The sequence below is a fragment of the Chlorocebus sabaeus genome, chromosome 22 (assembly GCF_047675955.1).
Source record: "Chlorocebus sabaeus isolate Y175 chromosome 22, mChlSab1.0.hap1, whole genome shotgun sequence".
In the NCBI taxonomy this organism is placed as follows: domain Eukaryota; kingdom Metazoa; phylum Chordata; class Mammalia; order Primates; family Cercopithecidae; genus Chlorocebus; species Chlorocebus sabaeus.
This window is the reverse complement of record NC_132925.1, coordinates 27,230,717-27,255,086: the sequence shown is the minus strand read 5'-3', so window position 1 is coordinate 27,255,086 and position 24,370 is coordinate 27,230,717. Positions and strand designations below refer to the sequence as shown.

The following is a 24,370-nucleotide window of genomic DNA, read 5'->3' as shown; positions in this document are numbered from 1 at the left end:
TTTGTTCCCTATTTGTCTGGAGTCCTTTATGGCTGATGAAAGGAGGAAGAGTCCTGAATGGGAGCTGCTTGAGGCAGGGCCCATGTCCTGTTCATCTTCACACCCTCCATTAACATTTAGCCTATGGAGGGAAGGAAATGACCACCATATATTAAGCACCTACGAACTCAGGCATTATTCTTGGCAGATTATACACATGATTTCATTTAATTAACACAAAAATCTCATGACATAAATTGTTCTCAGTTCGGAGTTCAGAAAACCGAATACAAGGTTTAAGGAATTTGCCAAAATCACATCGTTATGAGGGTCATGATTGTACACCCAACTAGCATAGTGCCTGATACATAATATAAATGTTTAGTAAATAGACGTTCTAAAATCTGTTCTTCTTTGAATGTCTTTGCTCTTTTCACCACCGAGTGTTTCCTCCCCAGTAGATGTGTTTTATGGCAAAAACAATGATTTGAGATATTTTGGTGAATGCACAATGACTTCCATGTTTGACTGATATACATGATAGACATTCATCTAGGAGTCATGAAAGTGAAGTATCTATATTTTAACAGAATGATTAGTGGCAGAGGAAACATCTAAGAAAACTGAGAAGGCTCTGCCAGAGTGATGGGAAGAGAACTAGATGAGAAAGCACTGTTCTGGAAGACATGCTCCTATGAGCCATGGAGAGAAGAGGAGAGGCAAGGTGGGGACAGGGAGGGTGGGCCTCTCATTCAAAAAAGTGATGGGAAATTGGCAGGAGACGAGGGTAACACAAGGGTAAGGGAACCAGGTGAGTATTTTTGTAAGCGGAGTACGAAGAACTGATAGGTGGTGATTAAGATGGAAGGGAAAGGGGGAATAATTGATGAAGACTCTGCAAGGCACTGGTGAAGGAATGTGGGTTAGAGAAATGCCACTTCTCCAAGCCAGGAGGGATGGAGGTGGGCTGGTGAGAGGCAGGTGAACTTGAAAGCCAGGACTGGGGAAAAGTTATTTGCTCACATGCTGAGTTATGAGATGATTTATAATTTTAACAAGTCATGTGAGATCTTGTCTAGGTGACAATAAATAATTGACTCAGAAGCAAAATCCTCCCTTTGCGCACAGGGAACTCAATTCATTAACAGGACCAACAGAATCCTCTCTAGGGAAAGTGTGAGACCTTGAGAAAATCATGCAGAGTCACTGTCTCCCCTCTAACATTCTTATGTAGGTAAAGAAAACAGGTTGAAATGAAGATGGTGGGAATCTCTGAAGAGAAAAATTAGATCCATAAAAGGGTTGAAATAATAGCCCATCTGTACTTCATGTTATCTAATGCCCGGTGGCTTTCACATCCCATGTTCCCTATTAGCCCCCGCCCTCTGCTCCTGTTTTTCCCTCTGCCAGCTGCATTGCCCTCTCCACCTCCTCCTCACCTTACTTCCTTACCACAAGACTCATCAAGCTTCTTTCTTCTCTCATACCAGCAGTGCTTTCAGTATTGCTATTTGCTGCCCATCCCCATTCATCATGCCTCAGAGTTCTTTGTGTACATTTTTTATTTATGCCATTTAATGTTCTATATTTACAGGATGGGGAATGTCTACCTTTTCTTGTATCCTCCATGATCCCTTATTGTTAGTGAACACTGAATAAAATATTTACTAAGTTCATATAATGATTACGTTTTTAGAACTGATGGAACAAACCTCATTGAAATTAAATAATAGAATTTGTAAGAGTAAAATTTAGGAGTTAGGTTGAGTACTTTGGTCATCTGATCCTCAAGCATGTGCTCTTCTCGTAAACTACGTGCCTCTCTAGAAACATCAAGGGCTGTCAAATGGACATGTGAGGGGGAAAAGTGAAAGTCAGTGCTAATATACAGAGGCTCAGATGACCCAGGCTTGTACCAGCTGGGGCATTTTTTTCTCTTCCAGAAGCTATTTGTGATGTCATTTGCCTGTGTCATGGCCTGCCTTCCCTAGATATTGTCCTAATGTGAGTATCACACCTAAGGTACTGAAGTAGAGTCCTGCCTGTTCCTTACGGACATTTCTGATGGTAAATAAATACATAGAGATCGCTCGTGCCTTTAACAGAACAATACATTATAAACACAATTATCTCATTTTTAAACAAACATTTAATAAATACCTTTGCTTTTATTAGGTATGTTGCATATTGACATATTTTATTTTTTAACTTTTATTTTAGTTTTGGGGTACATGCACAGGTTTGTTTTCCAGGTAAACTCAAGTCATTAGTACCCAGGTACTAAACCTAGTACCCAATAGTTATTTTTTTCTGCTTCTCTCCCTCCTCCTAACCTCCACTTTCAAGTAGGCACCAGTGTCAGTTGTTCCCTTCTTTGTGTCCACGAGCTCCCATCTTTTAGCTTCTACTTGTGAGAACACGTGGTGGTTGGTTTTCTTTTCCTGCATTAGTTTGCTAAGGATAATGACCTTCAGCTCCACCATGTTCCTGAAAAAGATATGATCTCATCCTTTTTTTTTATGACTGTCTATAGTATTCCATGGTGTGTATGTACCATATTTTCTTTATCTAATCTGTAATTGATGGGCATTTAGGTTGATTCCCTGCATATTGACGTATTCTAAAAGTTATTATGTACATATCTATAAATTTGTAAAAAGGGTCAAATAGAATATATTTGTCAACGAAAAAAATTGTGGTATGTAATTACTCCCAGATTGACATCAGACAAAATTGTGTCTTAATTTTCGCTATACCCACCTTTAGGTCCTTTGTCCTCTTTCATTTGTTCTTAGCTAGCTACCAAAACCCCCCTTTCAAAGTATTGACTGCAAATAATTAGTAGTAGTACATTTGCCAGGAATATTTGTGGTTAAAACATGACTACAAAGGAAGGTAGATTTCATTCACCGAGTTAAGTGGTGAAAGAAACATTGTTTTACAGTTATTCTGCATGATATTCAGAAATTACAATGACAACCACCTGTTATATCTGAAAATGAAGCTCTTCTTGGGTATATGCTTTAAACAAACAAACAAACAAAAACCTTGTCATATAAGAGTTTACGGTATTATAGTGGTGAGATTTAACTTAGTTCATAAACCCTTTCTTAGATTTTCCCTTTTCCCCTGTATCAAACCTACAGGACATGGTATTTTTCTCCTTTCATGAAAATGTAAAAATTACCCAGGATCATATTGTCTTTCTCCTCTTATCTAATTGTTTGATAGAGAAGAAGCTGAAGTTGAAAGAAAAAGCCAATTTTTTGAATACGTTCCTTGCAATAACTTGGCCTTTCAATCCCTTTCACTTTTATAATGCTAACTTTAGTAGCCTTGACAATAGGTATCTTTTTCACTCTATACCACCTAAAGTCTGACTGGGCTCAGTGGCTAATGCCTGTAATCCCAGCTCTTTGGGAGGTCAAGGTGGGTGGCTCGCTTGCGGTCAGGGGTTTGAGACCAGTCTGGTCAACATGGTGAAACTCTGTCTCTACTAAAAATACAAAAATTAGCTGGGTGTGGTGGCGGGCACCTGTAATTCCAACTAGTCGGGAGGCTGAGGTAGGAGAATCACTTGAACGTGGGAGGCGGAGGTTGCAGTGAGCCGAGATTGCGCCACTACACTCCAGCTGGGTGACAGAGTGAGACTCCATTTCAAAAATCAATAACGAACAAAATGAAGTCTTGTCAGTAGAGTATGTTTCTGGTATCACAAATCTTATCCACAAAGGCCATGAGGACAAAGTGTATACAAAACTGACTTGGAGGCCATCAAACATACTTCACATTGCCCTTGACTCTTTCATTCTTTGTTTCCAATTATCTATGAAAATGGACCCAGGATGAGTCCTCATGAATTGCCTTTGAGAAAACAAGAACATTAACAGAAAACAAATTACAACAGTTCAATTAGATCATGTGCCTTAACTTACTGTAAACAGAGAAATTCTGCATATAGTGGGCCCAGAGTGAGCAAACTACTGAAGAATTCACAGCCACCACACCAATGTGTAAATGCTTGGAGCTTCCAGGTTACATTTATTTTGTACCAAGCAAAGCAGAACATAACTCTATAGTCGAGTTACCTCTTCTTTTAAGGAACGAATAAAGCCATAAATATTGTTGAACATGGAGAGACAGATTGTGGTCAAGCTCAAAATAAGCCCAGTGAATGGACAATATCTCTGGGTTATGACCTGGGGTTCTTCAGGGAGAATGGTTGGCCTAGAAAGAAGCCACTGGATGAATTCTTCTAACTTGGTAGCACTGAGGAAAAATGTCCATTTTCCTCCATGAACAAAAGTTAGCTTGATCCATGTACTGAAGTCTGGGTAAATGTAAATATTTGGCTTTGCTGTTTTAAAGTTCCTTGATGCATTTTGATGGTTACGTTTCTTCAGAGTTTTAATTTGGGGAGAAATTGTTATTTTCTCAAGATGGTCAGTGGACTTTGGATAACTGGGCACTTTCTCTGGTTCTGCTGAAGAGATTTCCATGTCTGTAGAGGCCAATGTGTTCTTCAGAGTTGCTGGTTGTATGAGTTTGTAAAGCAGTTCTGTGATTTCTTTACCCCTTTCTCCCTCCGGAATCTCTAGACAATGTATCCTGGAGTAGGAATTCTGCTTTTCCAGTTCTGTCACCTTCTTCTTTAAGGCCTTGATGTCTTCTTTCATAGAGAGGATATCTTTAGTTGTTGTGCATTGTTTGTCTTCATTAACATTCATTCTGGTTTCCAGGACCTCCATCTGTTTTTGATACAAGTCAGTCTTTTCATGGACTTTTGGTATCGCATGGACAATGTCAGTCATTTGGCTGAAAAGTTCAACTTGAGCAGTTTTAACATCTTGGAGCACTACTGTAAGATTCATTTTTCCGTCATAACTAACATCATCTTGATTACAATCATCAGATGTCACAGTTGGATATCTAGTTGAATCTTGGTGCCGAATCTTACATTTGTGGTAAACATTTTTAAAAGACTGTCTGACCTTGGAGACATTTGAAGTCCACATTTCCCTAGCAGCAGCTTTTATCCTTTTGGTGTGAAGTGTGTACATCTTTCATGGTGAAACAAGAGGCAAGGTGTTGGAAAACATAGAATCACAGGAAGAAATAATGTATGAATGAAATGGTCTTTCTCTTACTATTTGTTGGATGCCTTTCCTGATAACATCATAGAACACTCTGTGGAAATCATCAGCCACAGCAGCAGAATCTCTTAGGTGATTAGCTTCTTATAGAGCAGCCCAACTGGAGAGCTCTGTGAAATAATACTCAACTGCATGGAATCCTTCATATGGTAATCATTGACTTGCTGCTGATGTCACAATGACTGCTGACTTAGAAAAAACACATTTAACTACAGCAGTTCTCAAAAGTTTGGTCATAGGGCTCTTTTTCAATCATAAAAATTGTTGAGCAGCCTGAGCAACATAGAAAACACCCATTGCTACAAAACATTAAAAAATTAGCCAGCCATGGTGGTGCATGCCTGTAGTCTCAGCTACTTGGGAGGCTGAGGTGGGAGGATCACTTGAGCTCGGGGGGGGTGGAGGCTATAGTGTGCCATGATAGTACTACTGCACTCTAGTCTGGGTGACAGTGTGAGACTCCATCTCAAAAAAATAAAAATAAATAAAAATGAAAAATTATTGAGGATCACACAGATTTTGTTTATTTGGGTTATATCTACCTACATTTTATAGTAGACATTAAAACTAAGAAAGTCTTATTTACTTATTAATTTAAATTTAAAAACCCATTACATGTTAACATAAATGATATATTTTTTATAAAACATAATTTGGTTTTCTAAAAAATGAGAAGAGTGGCATTGTTTTGCATATCTGCAAATGTTTTAAATACCTGAATTAATAGAAGATAACTAGATTCTCATATCTTCTTCTGCATTATATCTGTTGTGACATATTGTTTTGATTGAAGCATATGAAGAAAAAATAACCTCATGGAGATACATAAATGGAAAAGGGAGAGTATTTTCATAGCCTTTTCAGATAATTGAGGATATCATTCTTTGCTACTTTATGAAAATATGACAAATGATATTTTTTTAGAAGTTAGCTGTAATGTGTCATTTTAGGCCAAATCAATGAACTTTCATACTTTGTTATATTAATAGTCACTGGTCTATTTTTTATTTTGAATAGATGTATAATATCATGTATTGGTCATTTGACAAATAATGGTTCACTGAATTATGTAGGTCTTCCAAATATTGACTCATTGTATTATATAGCATCAAAATATCATATTCATTAATATGTCCACCAATCTCACCAGAAAAGTCTTTGAGTATTGAGAAGAGGCCAAGCTCATGGTGGCAAATGCAAATTTTCAAAATTCTAATTTTAGCTTGAAAATCTTGAAATGTATTAAGCTGATTTATTGTTGAATCTGTCACCTTGAAGTGACAGATTTCCTCCATCCATTTTTTGCAAAAATGCTTGCCAAATGCCCAACTGTGAACACTGTAGTTTGTTGTCAGTTGTTTTTTCAAGAAAAGATAGTGTTCCATGAAAAAAGCATACATTTGCAACTCAGATACTTATGTACTTTTTCTCATGAAAACCAGTATACTTTGGTAAGCTGCAGAACACTTATGCTTACTTCCCATTATATCATACATAATAGAAAAAAGATGTACTGAAGGGTTGAGATCTAATAAGATTAAAAAGTCTTACTGCTTCATTGAGGACATTCTTGAGTGAAACTGGTTTTTCTTGTATTTTTTTTTCCTTTTCTGATTGAGCCACTGTCAGTCAGTGTGGTACCCCTGCTGTGGTTCATGCTGAGGTATCAACAGTTTTACTCACCCTTGCTTTTGCAATGTAATTTTCAACAGGCAAACGTAAGCACAGTGGAAAAGACAAACGGTGTCCTAGGATTATTTTGAAATATTGTTGCCCTCATGGTCACACATACAGAGTGGCCTCATGACACAAAGCATGCCACACTTTGAGAGCCACTGCCTTAGAATTTAAAAATAACATCAGCCATTTATCATGTTTCTTCTTATAGGTTTTTCTACATAACAGTACTTAAAATTCAAGCCCTTTGAAATATTAAATAATATTTGGCCCATTTTATATACTGAGGTAAAAACTTAATTTTATTCTCTAAACACATTAGACTGAACATTCTGGAATCAAAATGACATGATACTCACATGTCTCTCAAGGAGCAGTCCTATTCTAATCAAAAGGACATTCCCTCTTGGATCCGTGCCAGTTCCAACCTTCTACCAAATCACTGTTTCTTCTATTTGTGCCAAATTGGAGGGTCAGTGTCAGCCCAAGATTTGGTACAAACACTGAGCTTAGCCAGCAGTAGTTTTAAAATTTTGGCTCATCAATAATATCTGGGATTTTGCTTTACTCTCCTATCTTTCAAATGCTGTTTAGTAACCTTTCGAAAATGTCTAGAAACCTTTCCAAACACTTGCTGAGGAAAATGTTCTCCAAGAGGCAGACTATCACAGGAATGGCATTGTGGCCTTGGAAAGGTTAGAGTTCACAGCCGTCCCATTTACTCTGACTAAGGCCATTTTATCCATCGAGTTCTACAAAGACAGTGCTTAGGGCCTATACAGTTTTTAAGGGCCAATGAAAATACTTAAGACTAGAAGAAGAAAACAAACAAACAAAAAAGGCTCAGAATACTGAAAGCTGCAAGATTGAAACAATAAATGTTTAATGAAACATCTCTGAAATGTACTATGTCATATTCATTAATTGTTAGATTTAGTATTATTAAAATTTCATTACATTTGGAGGCAATTTGTGTATTACGTATTCTCACTTTCCAAGAATTCCCAGTTAAATTAGAGGGACTGCTTGTCGTAATTACTCCCTCCAGGTTAATAACAGCTAAGACTTGTTGGGTGCATACCAGATACTATTCTAAATATTAGCTTACATAACTATGTTCAGAGAAGTCAAGTAACTTTGCTAAGGTAATAGAGCTTAAAAATGGGCAGAGTCAGATTTCAAATGCTTAAATTCTGGCTCCAGAGTCCATGTGTTTTACCTCTACTGCCTCACAATCATGATTAAAATACATATTTAGTACAACTCAGAAAAAGATGGACATTTTATTTTTAAAATCATACTATATATTTATAGAAGACTTATTTTATTAAAATTTTGTTTGTTTAGCATTATGAGAAAATTAAAGCTTTCATTGGTCATTTTATTTACCAAAAGCATTTGATAACAGAAATTTGTGAAGACTTTAGAAGTTGAACAAGCTCTAATGTATAGGTAAAAGTGAGTATTTGGAGGCTATACTTTCCTTACTGTGGTAGACATAGTAATACAATGATTGGAATAAAAAACAATAAAGTTTTCAACTTAAAATACTAATGTATGCTTACTATTTTTAGAAAACAAATAAATCTAATAGGCTGATACAAACATAAACCTGTCTGGGTTTCTAACTACTTCCTTCGTAATGTCAATAAAGGGAGCCTTGGCCTAGCTGGGGTTTGCCAGGTGGTGAAAAGTTGTACTGGGAGGAGGTAAGCCTGTTGATTTGGGCGAAGTTATGAGAGCAGTCAGAAAGTGAATGAATAGCGGGAAATAAACTGACTTCCGCTCTTCGGGTTCCTGCCAGGGGTATGGAGGCATTTAGGAATAAAATAGCACAGCGGACTGAAGCCTTGTGGGAGACTTCCTGAGTCTACCTGTTCTCCAGGAGGCCGGCTTTCACAGGAATGGTATTTGGAGCCAGAAAGGTTCAAGGCTGTCCCGTGACTAACTGTGCTCTTAGGCAGGTTTCTAACCTCCCACAAGCCTGTAAAATGGGATAATAACAGCACCTAGTTCAGTGATTGGTTTTGAGAATTAAGATGCCAAATAGTTACAAGGCCTTTCCTCCTCATTTCCTACCACCTGTCTCTCACTTCGCTTCTTCCCGATGAAAGGAGATGGTTAACCGTTTTCAACTTTAGCTCTGCCTGCTCTCTCAGTCTCTCACTGTGCCTTCCTCCCTCTTTCAATATGACCAAGACACAAAGCGTGTGGTCCTCGCTGCTCAATGTACCATGCAGGGAAAGCATTTGGATTAGAGACAACCAAAATGCAGCAAGCAAGGCCGACACATCAACCCGTTATCTCCTAGCACAGGGTTTCCCACCAGCTCTGGCGTCAGGCAGACTGGAGTAGAATAACCACTGGATAGATGGCTCTAATAATACATAATATTATTCAATATTTTAAATGCCATGTGTTTGAGTACGCTAGCTATATATTAATTATGGCAGAGTTTAGATTATCTATATAAATGATGTCTATAAAAGTCACTCTGTGTTTTTAAAACATGGTTTTTTTTTTGAGTAGGAGAGAGTGGGATAGTTACAGCTATCCTGCTAGCAACTGAGCATTATGTATAACGTTTGTGTTACACCTGTAGTGATCTGCTATTACTCATGTTCCCTTAGGGGTCGGGACCACAAAAACTTATTGAGAGTCTTTAACTTCCCCCACAAAGTTTAGGGGCCAAGTTCACAAGAATCTGGACCCTCCCACCTGACTATCACCTGTCATGTGTAGGGTGGGATAAAAGATTGAGGAAACAGGAACCAGGAAAGTCTTACCAATTTGATCAGGGTGGGCTGACTCAAGGGGATAAGAATGTGCAAATTCAGTCTCCTGTTACACGTGCTAAGTAGTTACGAGGGCCCAAAGGGAAAGCCGTCTTCGACTCTTCTTTCTTTTTAGCCATGAGAAATAGAAGAGAGTGGGCTTGAAATCAGAGCTGTTGCACCGGACCAGGACAGGGAAACAGGGGAAAGTTATAGTGTTCATAATGTAGGCAAGGTCTGAGGCTGAAGGAAGCGATGGAGCCCAGGGACATTGATAAGGCCATCTGGTGAGAGTGACACATGGGGTAAGGGAAAGGGCTGCATCCACTATGCGGTTCCAATAAATGTTCATAATGATACTTTAAAATCCTATGAGATCACAAGCCAAAAGAATGAGGTGAACACCTTTGAAGAAATGATGGAATAACTTTTAAATAATATTTGGCAATGATAATGTACTTTTTCACTATAACTAAAATTGTGTGGTCTTTCTGAAAAATATTTCATCTATTTATCGCCAGGGCAAATTTCTACCCATCCTTTAGGAGTCATTCATTCATCTACTACACTTGTCCTGCCGTTTCTGATTCTCCTTATAGTTTTCCCAGTGCTTCCAACAGATCTGGGTCTCCACCTAGCAATGATTCCCATATTGTACTGCTATTCTTGGAGAGCCTATCTCCCCTCTAGATTCCGAATTCCTTGAGAGGAGAGACTTGGGTTTTTTGTTGTTGTTGTTGTTTTTAGAGATGGGTCTCGGTGTGTTGCCCTGCCTGGACTCAAATTCCTGGGCTCAAGCAATGCTCTGCCCCAGCCTCCCAAGTAGCTGGGACTGCAGGTGTGCACCACCGGAGACTCGCTTTTTAACTCCATATCCTCAATGTCCCAAAGCCTAACATATAGTTAGTGCTCAATAAATCTTTATTCACTGAATAAAAAGATGAATGAACGCACCTGTGGATGATTGTCAAGATATTGATTGGGTCTCTCTTGAGCCTATCGCTATGGGCCTATTTCCATTTGTATGTATCAAGGAGGTACACTGTTTGACTCAGAATGGGAATAACTTTTCTCAGTTCCTGGGAGATCATTAGCAATTTTGGAATAGGATTTAATTAATTGCTCCCCACAGGCTTGAAGCAGTTAAGTGGCAGTAAATTGAGAGAGATGGAGGTAATTCCATACCTGGAAACAGCTGTGGAATGGAGAGAGTGAGCTCAGTAATGATGGTGACAGGGGTGGTGTTGATGGCTCTGGTCCTAGAGGTGACTAAAGCACATAGCATATGAACCCCCTGTGCAACATATTAAGTCTTTCAGGCCTCTAGAGAACCACAGGGTATCAGTGTATTCTCCGTACCTCTGTGGGATTGCCCGAGAATGCATTTGTCATCAATTTAGATACTCAGGCACTTATCTCTTTATTTCTGTCATCTTATACTGTGAACTCCAAATTTACAATGAACTCTCTCTAGCTTATCTAAACATACCCTTCACCATTTAGTTCCATAACCCTGGGGGCACATTAGTATTTTATGTGATATCTCTTCCCTGTCATCTTCCTCCAGTTCTTTCTGTTACGCTTGGCTCTCCCTGGTAATTTATTATATGAGGTTGCCTAGTTTCTGTAATTCTCAACTTCACCTCTTGGTTTCCCTTCTCAAATACTACCTTGAAACCTCTGCTCCCTTTAGCTTATGATTGACACTCTTCTTATAGTGCTTTATAAGTCTCGATGTGCACAATTGATGCAGCCATAAAAATAAATGTCTGGAAAAAGGAAGGGAAACTGAAAGAGATTTGTTTTCGCTTAGCCATTCACCTCTTTCCTTTAATGGAACTGGTGAATAAATTCAGTGAGTTAGTCTATTCAAACACCTTTGTTTCACTGAATTTATATCATTTAGCAGATCTTTTTGGGAAACCGTTATGTGATGGGAGCAGCACAGTGCCAACTTACTGTCTTCTTCCTGAATTGTATTCTTCATTTAGGAAACCAAAAATTAAAAGCTAGAGAATAAATAGTGACCACATTGGAAATGGGGATTTAAGTTTGAACAAATTCAGAAATCATAAAGTGTAAAAATTGGAGAATGTGAGTCTTCCCATTTCTAGTTATTAATACTGTGTAGTTTGCCGTGATGTCATCTCTGGGTATGTTACTATGTTAATATAGCCTTAATTTTAAGAAAAATTCTGTTTTCCCGTTTGGCTTTTTAGTTGTCCTGATGCTTTGTAGTGCTTTGGAGTACAAAATCCAAGGAGCCATCTTCTTTCTTATTCCAACATTTTAAAGGTAATAAAATGAAACATTGCACTGGCTTTTCCTAATAGTGCCCACCTTGAGAGACGTGTATTATGATGGCATTTTATGTTTCCAAGGGAATTTGCAGCCATATCTCTGTGAAGTAAATGTATATTTATCCCTTGACTGTATTTTATTTTCTGTTGTTAGTGCCCTCTCTATCTTGGGTGTATTATTTTTCCATTTCATTCCATCTATACAATGAGAACAGCAGTATTGCCATATGTTGACATTGAAGGGGGGTCACATAATTAACATGAAAATGTTTATTATACCTAATTTTAAATTTTATATTATACCTCTTATTTAAGAACTGTAAACTTCTTATTATGCACTGTTTTGGCAGTGTTTTTTCTTCAGCAGTTTGATTTTGGAATCATTTCCTTTCTGTGTTTAAAGCTACAGGCATCCTTTTTCCTGCATGGGTTTGGATTACAAAGATCTTATTTAACTTACCAGATGTATTCGTTCTGCTTGTGCACTATGATTACACACAAAATAGAAAATGCCCAAAAGGCGGCCGGGCGCGGTGGCTCACGCCTGTAATCCCAGCACTTTGGGAGGTCGAGGCGGGCGGATCACAAGGTCAGGAGATCGAGACCATGGTGAAACCCCGTCTCTACTAAAAAATAGAAAAAAAAAAATTAGCCGGGCGCAGTGGCGGGCGCCTGTAGTCCCAGCTACTCGGGAGGCTGAGGTAGGAGAATGGCGTGAACCCGGGAGGCGGAGCTTGCAGTGAGCCGAGATTGCGCCACTGCACTCCAGCCTGGGCGACAGAGCGAGACTCCGTCTCAAAAAAAAAAAAAAAAAAAAGAAAATGCCCAAAAGGCAATTATAAAATGAAGTGGGTTTTTTTTTTCTTCTTTCTCTACCTAGGTTTTTATAACTATAACTATGATAATCTGAGGAGAAAATATTTATTCATTGTTTTAAATATTTATTGAAGGCTCCCCCACTTGAAATGTGTACTGCTGCTGCAGCTGTTTCCATTCTGCCAAAAGCCAACTTGAATATAAAAGGTGTTTAACCGTAAGATTGAGAATTTTATTTGTTGCTGGGAGGTGGGTATATCTCTTTCTGGAAATTTGAGTCTCTTTCTTGTAGTCTTAAAGTAATGTAAGTATATAATAACAAAAAAGTAGAATGATTGGGAGGACAAGACAGGCGGATCCCTTAAGGTCAGGAGTTCAAGATCAGCCTGGCCAACATGTGGGACCCTGTCTCCACTAAAAATCTAAAAATTTGCTGGGCGTGGTGGCACGTGCCTGTAATCCCAGCTATTCAGGAGGCTGGGGCACAAGAATAGCTTGAACCTGGGAGGCAGAGGGTGCAGTGAGCCGAGATTATACCACTGCAGTCCATCCTGGGCAACAGAACAAAACTTTGTCTCAAAAAAAAGTAGAGCGACAAGACAGTTCTATTAAATACATATTTCAATAATTTTCAGCTTCAGTGTTTGGCACTAATGGCTACAATTCTCACTGTAACTTGTGAGACTTAATTACCACTCATTCTATTTAAGTGCCTAAGTTTCTCCTCCACCATGTAGTATAAGATGAAACGAAGCTGGTCTGAGCCCTTGGACAATTTACGCATTAAAATAGGCAAAATTTCTGTTGTAACTTCCATTGAACTTTACATTTACATTTTTAAATGACACTTAAAAATAAGAACATATTGCTGGAAATCACGTTCTTTGTTGTTAGAAAGTAGAGCTGAAGTCAAATGGTTGTCCAGGCTCATTCAAATGATTGAGAAAGTGATATAATAGCTTAAACCTTAGTAAAGAAGAAGATCTGGGTTCCAGCATTCCTTTGAGAATCCGATGAAAGCTTTGTGTGCTTTTTCAGAAAACAGCACTGATATGGTTTGAATTTGTGTCTCCACCCAAATCTCATGTCGCGTTGTAATCCTCAATGTTGGAGGTGGGACATGGTGGGAACTGGGAGCTGATTGGATCATGGAGCTGGATTTTCCCCTTGCCCTTGAGATAGTGATTTGTCACAAGATCTGGTTGTTTAAACGTGTGTAGCACCTCTCCTCTCCCCTCTCTTTCTTTCTTCTGCTCCTGCCATGTAAGACGTGCCCGCTTCCCCTTTGCCCTCAGCCATGATTGAAAGTTTCCTGAGGCCTCCCCAGCCATGTTACCTGTACAGCCTGTGGCACAGTGAGTCAACTAAACCTCTTTTCTTTTTAAATTACACAGCCTCAGGCATTTCTTTATAGCAGTGCAAGAATGGACTAATACAGAATATTAGCATACACACACAAATTTGCACATAAGTTCATCAGGGGATAGATACACAGACCTCTCCCACCCCAATCCTCAAAGTCCTTTATGGACACTGTAAGATATAACCCAGGTTAAAATCCTGACAATAAGAGAAGGAGGACCAAACATTATTCCAACTTCAGGATCCCTTTATAAGTGTTTTTGATTTGAAGGAGCTGGAGTCTTTAGGTGGTTTAATTCAAGAACTTAGAATATGTGAAGTGCTGAGAATGCAGGCAGTTGATTATCTGAGGAACAAAGGAGGGAGCTCCCAATGGAATGTATTGGCTTGGGAATGAAATCCTTGAGAACAGCTGAGGTCTGGACAGGTGAAAGTTAGAAAGGTCTTTTGTGCTGTACACACCATGAAGTCAAGGACCCTATTTAGTTTGTTCTTCTAAACAAACTAGCTTGGTGCAAGCTACGAGCCACCAGGCTGTCAATAAATATATAGTGTTTTGTGCTCCATTTCTAGCGAGGAATTTGAACCAAGAGAAATGACATAAACTCAGGGAGGGAATTCTGTGTGCGCCCCTGATACAAAGTGACTGAGATGAATGTTGGAGGCTGGGCTAGATATTTTTGCGGTCAGTTGGGAGCATAGCAAATGTTTTTATAAGAGTTGTTTAGGGTCAGATTTGCAACATTAAATGTCTTGATTTTATTGCTAAGGAACTAAGTAATAACAGAAATGTTATATCTAGTATTTTATCATGAAATGCTAATGGCATTTAGAAATGGAACTTGGTAGTGAAGATTGCAAATCTGAGAAATTAACCGCTAGACCTAAACTGCCCATAGCAGTGGAAGAGCCGACATTTTCAATGGACTCCTCCAGCGTGCACTTTCCTAATTTCCTAGAGTGGATAGGGAAGAAGGAGAGGCTTTATGGGACAACAAAGTTATTGTTAATTTTGACTTTTTCCCTCTCCTCTTTCAGAAGCATTTAAAAAGCGGGGCTGTTGTTATCAAACGCAGAACCTGCTTCACCTCCCCCACCCCTTTTTTGGCCTACTCCTTCCTCTTCCTACTTACCTGCTGAGTCATCACTGTGGTGCAGTGAATCAACTTGTGGCTTTCCTTTATTCTGAGATGTAAATAAAACCCTTAGCTATTAATTCATTTAATGCTGTGTCACCACTGGGCATTTTTTTTCCTCTTTAGATATAGAATTTGTATATCTATACATATTATCTGTGTATTTTACATATATAATGCAAGTGACAGTGAAGTTTTTCCTTCATAAAACCTTGAGCTTTACCCACAGCAGAACTATGTCATTTTATGTTTTATTCCCTACTAACTGTTAGGAATAAAATAATCATGTTGTGAAGTGCCTGAAGCCCAACATGCCCCAAATGAAGAGGATCGAGTAGATCACAGTCTAGTCACACAGGATATATGTGGGGCGGGGTGGGTGGGTAGGATGGTGATACCTGTTTTTTGGGACTTGGAGTTTCCACAAGGAAGGATAAGAACTAGCATATCACTTCTGCCCTCTCTCCACCCCCTCAGAGGGGAGTGCCTTTACTGGTTGTGAGGTTGGACTGAGGAACTGGGCGTGCATAACTCAGCTTCTTCCTCCTTTCCTTTGTCTTTGGGATTTGCCTGCCTGCCAAGGGCACTCTTTATTCTTCATTCTGTCCTCCATGCCATCAGCTGGATAAGGGGAGACTGTGCCCCTAAAGATCAGGAGTGGGGTTTGGGGAGGCACAGGGAGAAATCTTGAGATTCAATCCAATTCTGAGATTGCATATTAGGAAGATTACAGTTGTCACACTTCTATGCTCCATCCATCATAAGGGTGATATTTTGATCTCTGATCTACTGTACTCTTCTGACTATTTAAATTATTGTAGAAATTGGGAGCAGAATAATAGCATAATGTACTCACCTTTTCATACACTCAACAAAACAGACTAATTTGTAATAATTGCAAATTTGGATGGTATTACTCAGCCTGCGGCTTTGGAGTAGCCCCGAGTAAATTCTATTTAGAGTGAACTACATTTGGTGAGAAGCCTGTGAATTTGAAATTTTGATTTTAGGTACAGAGTTTATAATTTCGACCTGACTGTACATCTTTTCTTTTTTCTTTTCACTGCGAACATGGGAAAACCATACTGAGTTGCTTTTTAAAAATGGCATTATGAGAATTAGCAGATAGAGGCATTTCGATCAGTTTCTAAAATTTTGTATGCTCTTATCTGTGAAAGGGGAATCATAGTATTTCATAAAGTTTTGAGGGGATTAAACTAAATGAGAAAATGTATTTGAGAAATAGTTCAGTACTGGCCCATCATAAGCATTCAATAAATGTTTAATCAATGGTCTATGCTGTACTTGGTGCTGTGTCAGAAAAAGAGCATTCTTTATGAATTAGTGAACTTAGCAACCAAGCATTTTGCTGTCCAAGATGGAGGAATTAAAAAGATGGGAAGAAGAAACAAGTGTTATTGGTGACCTCATCTTTTCCCCTTCTGTTTATTCTCTAAATGTCTCTTTTTATTTTTAATTCAACCATTGCCATTTTGATCCTGTAAAATCTAGTTATAGTTTCTATATGAGGGAATTTCCTTTGAAAATTGTTAATATTGCTCGAAGAAGGAGAGAAAGCCAGAAGCCAGCTGCCAACTGGATCTCTTGGTGACGTCCCCACTGTCCTGTGGAATCAACTGACCCCAGTTCAGAGGATAGAGAGTGAGAGGCTGGTAGGTGGCTCATGCTGCCAGACTAGTCTAAACTGAATACGGAAAGGGAGAAGAAGAAATGTTTAAACACAACCTTAAACCTTTCTTTAATTTTTTTTTTTAGATTTAGGGGGTACAAGAGCAATTGTGTTGCTTGAGTATAACATATAGCCATTGCCCAAAGAGTGTTGTACATTGTACCCATTAAGTAATTTCTCATCCTTTATTCCCCTCCCACCCTCCCACCCTTCCTCTTCCCCAGTGTCTGTTATTCCACTCTCTATGCCCACTTAAAAGTGAGAACATGCAATATTTGACTTTCTGAGTTACTTCACTTAAGATGATGGCCTTCAGTTCCATCCACATTGCTGCAGAAGACAGAAGTTTATTCTTTTTTATGGCTGGTAGTATTTCATTGTGTATAAAAACCACACTTTCTTTATTCAATCATCCATTGATGGGCACTTAGGTTGATTGATTGCATCTTTGCTAATGTGAATAGTATTAAGTTGGTGCAAAAGTAATTGCGGTTTTTGCCATTACTTTCAATGGAAAAACCGCAATTACTTTTGCACCAACCGAATGCTGTGATAAACATATGGGTATAGGTTTTTTTATATATAATGATCTTTTCCTTTGGGTAGAAACCCAGTAGTGGGGATTGCTGGATTGAATGATAGTTCTATTTTTAGTTGTTTGAGAAATCTCCATGCTGTTTTCCATGGAGGTTGTGCTAATTTACATTCCCATCAACAGTGTATAAGCATTCCCTTTTCTCCACATTCTTACCAACATCTGTGATTTTTGACTTTTAAATTTAATTTTAATTTGTATAGATTTAGGGGATACAAGTGCTGGTGTAAGACGGTATCTCAGTGTGGTTTTGATTTGCATTTCTCTGATGATTAATGTAGCTGAGCACTTTTTCATATGCTTTTTGGCCATTTGTATATCCTCTTTTGAGGAATGTCTGTTCATGTGCTTTGCCCACTTTTTAATGGAGTTATTTTGTTGTTTTTTGTTGTTGTTGAGTTGTTTGAGTTTCTGATAGATTTTGAATATATTAGTCCTTTATCAAATGTGTAGTTTGCAAATATTTTCTCCCATTCTGTGTGTTGTCTCTTCACTCTTGATTATTTCTTTTACTGTCAGAAGTGTTTTAGTTTAATTAAGTCCCATTTATCAATTTTTGGTTTTGTCTCATTTGCTTTTGAGGTCTTCATCATTGAAAATTTCTTTTTTATTTGTCTTGAACATAAAACAAGATTTCACCAAACTTTTTAAGTTTCTTTTTTTTTTTTTGTGAGACAAGAGTCTCACTCTGTCACCTCTCCCAGGCTGGAGTGCAGTGGCATGATCTCGGCTTACTGTAAATTTCATCTCCTGGGTTCAAGTGATTCTCCTGCCTCAGCCTCCTGAGTAGCTGAGATTACAGGCATGCATCACCAGACCTGGCAAATTTTTGTATTTTTAATAAAGACAGGGTTTCACGATGTTGGCCAGGCTGGTCTTGAAGTTCCGAACTCAAGTGATCTGCCCGCCTTGGCCTTCCAAGGTGCTGGGATTACAGGTGTGAGCCACAGCACCCAGCCAGTTCATTTACTATTCTTACAGAATAGCCAAATTTTCTGTTTCCAGGTGCTCACAAACCCTAGGTGTCAAGGTTGGAAGATGTAGATTGAAGTTGGTTCTGACTCTTCATCATCTCTCCAATTTCACAATAGCTCCATCACAGTTGGTTCTTCCTGGAGATGTGCTGTGGGAGAAGGAAGCTGCTTCCTACACTCAGTCTATAAATCCCCAGCTCTAACCATTCACCTCTTTCTCAGAACTGGCAGGTGCCAATAATCTCCTAGCAGGGTCATGGTTTAAGAAGAAGAAAAAGAAATAAATCAAAGTAAGGTGTATTCTTTCTCTCTCTCTCGCTCTCTCTCTTTTAGTTCTGGATCTACACTATTTGTTTGCTTCCACATGACTTGTGGCAATGAAGTAACCATTCTTCTCTGTACTAAGGGAGGGAGATTCTTTCTCTCTGAGCAGCCTTCAAGTCTTGTTCAGTGTAAGTATGATGGCCTGGAGTCTGGCATGATGAGGTAGTGGAGAGAGCCCTGGGTTCATCAGCAGAAGGCTCTGGTTCTGCCTTGTCATTAACTACCTGGAAGGAAATATACCCCAACCCCTGTGCTTCATGGTGATCTTCAGAAAAATGATGAGATGAAATAACGATATCTTAATTCCATTCTAATTCCAATATTAGAAAAAGCACATCTTATGAGTCAGAAGGTAGATTTAATTAATTTTTATTTATTTATTTTTAAAATATTTATTTATCTAGAAATAGCATCTCACTTGGTTACCCAAGCTGGAGTGCAGTGTGAGATCATGGCTCACTGCAGCCTGCAGTCTGGAACTCCTGGGCTCAACTGATCCTTCCACCTCAGTCTAATGGAGAGCTAGGACTACAGCTGCATGCCCCCACGCCTGGCTATTTTTTATTTTATTTTTTTAATAGAGAGAGAGCCTCATTATGTTGTCCTGGCTGGTTTTGAACTCCTGGCCTAAATGCAATCCTCCTGCCTCAGCCTCCCAAAGTGCTGGGATTACAGTATGAGTCGACACTCCTGGCCTGATTAATTTTTAGATTATTGAATTTTTTTTAAAAAACCCTGCTGTTGTATTAATGTTACTCAATTACATTCCATTTCCACAGTGTAAGCCTACTTTTATATGCTTAGTAAGCTTGAAGCTTTTTAACAAATTCACTTGATTGCTGTCCAATACTTGGTTATTAATTTAAATTAAATATTATCTATTTAATTATGAATTGCCACGTAGTAAGCAAAATAATTCAGGAGTTGGAGATTCTTCCTTTAATAATGTGTGCTTAGGTTTTAGAAATGTACAAATAATCTGAGTCCAGGAAAACTCCCGTGTCATCTAATACTGCATTTCATTAACTCTAAGATGTGTGTTTTTGCACATTTTCGTATCCCTGAAATTGAAATTTGTCTTACAATAGATGGCATCTTAGTATTATGTTACATATTAGTTGGTGATGCTTTTTTTTTTAATAAATACTTAATAGCATGCTTGCAGTTAATGACATCTTAGACTTAAAATATAGCACATATTAATTTACTATAAACATCTAATTTAAGAGTAGTTTTCTAATCTTTCATAAATGCACTATACATGTTAATCCTTTATCTTAAACGAGGGTTTCATGAACCTAATGTATCCTAACATAATCATTTTTAGCACAGAAAGCTACATTGTGCATTTTTTATTCAATGGAATTTCCAACTTGGGCCTAAACTGGAATTTATTATAACATGTCTAGTCATGTTGGGAGAAACTGGGTATGCATATGAGGTGTTAATGTATATGAATTTATTCAAATGGTGTGCTTTCAGAGAAGGAAGAAAGTTTTGTTTTGGAGTCTATAGCTGGAGACTATGGCATGTCAGTTGGAGTCTATAGCTGGAGACTAGGCATGTCAGTTGGGTTCTATGGGAAGCAGATATTGAGACAGAGTTGGGAGTACAAGCAGTTTTATTAGAGATAACACCTATGAAATATAAAAGGCAGAGGAATTATATTGGGCAGGGAATGCCCACAGATTAGACAAAGTCTCAGAAAATCCAACAGGGAGCTTTGAAGCAAAGATTGTCCATGAGATTGAGCCCACTAGTAAGCAGAAATGGGCAGGCCCTAGTACCCCCACTCTTCTCTGACTAGTTGGGGAATACCCAGGAAGAGTAGCCAAGGACAACAGTGTCTGTTGTAGATAACAGTTCTTGTCATGAACGTCTGTCTGAATCCTGTAATGAAAGGTGTGTCAATAACTGTGAAACATCCTAACAAGTTAGCTCGCCACAGTTTTGTGGGTGCTGGCAGAAGACATGAGACTCCTGGGTCAGAGACAAAGGGCTTTATTATTCATGGCATAGTAGTCAGCATGTTTGAATTGATTCCACTTGCTCCAGTTCCCAGAAGGAGATGCAAAAGGGCTAGGTGAAGCCTGCACAAATCTGTCCTCTGTTCCAGGGAAAGACCCTCTATTTTCCAGAGTAGAGCTGTTGGCCATATAAACATCACTAAAACAATAATTCAGAACAAAGTTAGCCAGAGCCTCTGCTCACAAGATGTGCAGAAATGTGAGAGACCCCTGGGGAACTGGCTTCCAACAAGGTTCTCCAAACAGAGGCTGAAGGAAATATTTTCATTAGTGACTTTGGAAGGTGAGGAGCAAAAAGCAGAGAGATAATCCTGTCTTTTTTTTTTTCTTTTCTTTAAGACAGGGTCTCTCTCTCTTCCCCAGGCTGGAGTGCAGTGGTATGATCATAGTTCACTACAGCCTTGAACTCCTGGTCTCAAGCAATTCTCCTCTCTCAGCCTCCTGAGTAGCTGGGAATACAGGTGTGCACCATCATGATCAACTAGTTTTTAAATTCTTGTAGATACCAGGTCTCCCTATGTTGCCCAGGCTAATCATGAACTTCTGGCCTGAAGCAATCTTCCTGCCATGGCTTCCTAAATTGCTAGGATTGCAGGGATGAACCACCATGTCCAGCCATGTTGACACAAAGTAGGGAGAGGGACCGTATTAGTCTGTTCTCACACTGCTAATAAAGACATACATGAGACTGGGTAATATGTAAGGAAAGAGGTTTAATTGACTCACAGTTCCACATGGCTGGGGAGGCCTCTCAATCATGGCAGAAGGTGAAGGAGGAGCAAAGTCACATCTTACATGGCAACAGGCAAAGAGCATGTGCAAGGGAACTCCCCTTATAAAACCATCAGATCTTGTGAGACTTATTCACTCTCATGTGAACAGCACGGGAAAGACTCACCCCCTTGATTCAATTACCTCTCACTGGGTCTCTCCCAGACATGTCGGAATTATGGGAACTACAATTCAGATGAGATTTGGGTGGGGACACAGCCAAATCATGTCAGGGTCATTCTTCTTGCAACTTATTCTTGTGACACAGAGGGACTTTAGCTCCAAGAGAATTACAGTGGAGGCCATGCCATATAGGCATCTGCAGTGTTTGCAGTTTGAGAAGTAGCAAAAAACAAGACTATTGGCATGAACATCAGTACTTTGCCTGACTTCTCTCAGTGTTTGACTATAGCGAATTAGGCCACAGGTTAAACATAAGATTGTTTGCAAAAACTTCAAGATACCCTTTCAGGACCTCTAGAGATAATTGGGCATGGCTGCAGAGGCTTGTTTTGCATGAAACTGATTTACGTCTGCTATAGAGGTGAGAAAAAGAGGAAATAGGATATGTGAACTTTGATATTATTCTACCAATACACAACTGCTGGGGAGGCCTGCCAAGAGAAACTCAGGTCACACCAAAGGTGCTTATTCTGTAGTTCTCATAAGTTCTTTGATGTATGAATTACTATATTTAGTAATTCTGTCCAACCTAATTATAGTTGGCCATGTATCTATTTCTGTTTTTGTTCCCTAACCTTCCTTTCTCCTAAATACCTAACTTAAGGAAAGCCTGAGTAAGCAAATAATTTCATCCAGGTTTAAAAAAAAGTTAGGGTTTTAGAATTAATGAAGGAATTTCTTGTTCACATTTCAAAGCTCAGTTCAACATTTACCTCCTCCTTGCAGCTGGTTAATTTCAGATCACAGTGGTTTCTTCCTCCTTAAACTCGTACAACTGATTTTCTCATTCCAAGGATGGCAAAAATGTTTCTTCACATATATTGAATTCATAGGGAGTGACTAGTGGAGTGCTTCGGTGGGAACTGTGAGACTGTGTCTCAACTCTTGTGCAAGGCTGCCATGGGAAATGCGGCCCATGAATTTGGAATATAGAGGCTGCTGCGTGCGTGTTATTTACTTAATGATACTTCCTGACTAATTCTTTAAAAGTTTTCCATAGTGGACAACTTTTTTTCCACAGAAGCAATGAAATCTTATAAAACCAGTGTTCCTTTGTGTCTTAGTCTATTGGGGATGCTATAACAATATGCCTTAGACTGGGGATCTTATGAGCAAGAGGAATTTATTTCTTATAGTTCTGGAGGCTAGGAAGTCCAAGATTAAGGTGCCAGCAGATTTGGTATTTGGCAAGGGGCTGTTTCGTGGTTCATAGAAACCCCTTTGTCTTGTGTCCTCACATGATGGGAGTGGCAAACAAGCTCCCTTGGCCTATTTTGTAAGGGCATTAGTCCATTATTAGAGGCCTCAAGCCCTAATCACCTCCCCAAAGGCCCTACCTCCTAATACCATCACTTTGGGGGTTATAATTTCAACATATGAATTTTAGGGGGAACACAGACGTTCAGGCCATAGCAGTTTTCAAAGCAAATGTGGAAAACATTACAAAGAATGAAACTCTCTTGCAAGATTGCAATGTACATTGCCATAATAATGGCGATGAGAAATTGTGCATTGAAGAAAACTACTTGAATATATATATAATCTAGAAACTCCAAATTATTTTTTTACTACAGAACCTCTTTTTTTCTATAATATCCTAACAAATTCATCATCATGTAACACCCTGTGATGAGCTTGGTTTTATTCTCTTGTGTAGAAATAGAACTCTTGAATTATTTACCTTTTACGTATTTGTTTTATATTGTATGCAGCTGAAGTATACACTTGTGGAGAACAGGGACTGTGTCTTAAACTTCTTATATCCATCACAGAATCTAAATCAATGCCATGTACATAGTTTGAGTTCAATATGTATGTTTTAAATGTCTTAATTTTAAGTTAACCAGAATAAGACTGGTGGCTACAGATACTTCACTCATGAGATTGAGTTCAATAATAAGCAGAAATGGCAGAAATTCACAGATTCACCAGTGTATTCTTAGGGCTCGGCATATAGTAAGAACTACATTAAAATTTATCACATGCTAAAATATGTGTTAGAACAGATGCAGATACAAACGTAAGACTCAGTCCTTGAAATAAAGGAGAGTAGAAGCTTTTGGGGCAACTTGTAAATAAAGACCATGAGCTCATGTAGCAGCAGGATATGAAGTAAGACTACAAAGAACACAACAGCAAGTGTCAACTTCAGTTTATCTGAGACAGGTTCGCAGTGGACCAAATGTGCAGTATGCTTGGATGCTTATGAAGCAGTATAGTGTGTGGTGAAGTGCTTTTTCTTGGGATAGCCTGCCTAAGTTCAGCTCTAAGTTCAGTTTTAGCTCTGCCACTTGGTAACTGAATGAGCTCAAGTCAATCTCTTAATCCTTTATCTAGAAAATGGGATTTTAAAAGTGCCTACCCTACAGGGTTATTGTAAACAATGATAAGATATTTAAAGAATTTGACACAGTGCCTGTTCCATGTACTAGGCAGAAATCAATACATGTAATCTATTATTTTTGCTAGGGTAGATTAGAAAAACCACAGAAAGGTCTTTACACTTTTGAATAGCAATGTGGTTCAGGTCTTTTTACCTTGATCTTTCCAGATGTGTCTTCTTTCTCAGTTTTTATACTCTTGATATATGCTGTGTCTTGAATGGCCGT

The 24,370-nt window shown here is 38.8% G+C and overlaps 1 protein-coding gene and 1 long non-coding RNA gene across 2 annotated transcripts; one reads left to right on the top strand and one right to left on the bottom strand.

The window, feature by feature from the left end:
- Window positions 1-538: 538 nt before the first annotated feature.
- Window positions 539-2,153, top strand: LOC119625677 (uncharacterized). The gene is made up of 2 exons (XR_005241829.2): window positions 539-703; window positions 1,923-2,153. It is a non-coding gene; the product is annotated as an uncharacterized lncRNA (long non-coding RNA).
- A 1,838-nt stretch (window positions 2,154-3,991) lies between these two features.
- On the bottom strand, window positions 3,992-5,190 carry CCDC54 (coiled-coil domain containing 54). Its single transcript, XM_007985934.3, has one exon. It carries the CDS (start codon window positions 5,037-5,039, stop codon window positions 4,053-4,055), a length of 987 nt encoding a protein of 328 aa, XP_007984125.3. The 5' UTR covers window positions 5,040-5,190; the 3' UTR covers window positions 3,992-4,052.
- Window positions 5,191-24,370: the final 19,180 nt, after the last annotated feature.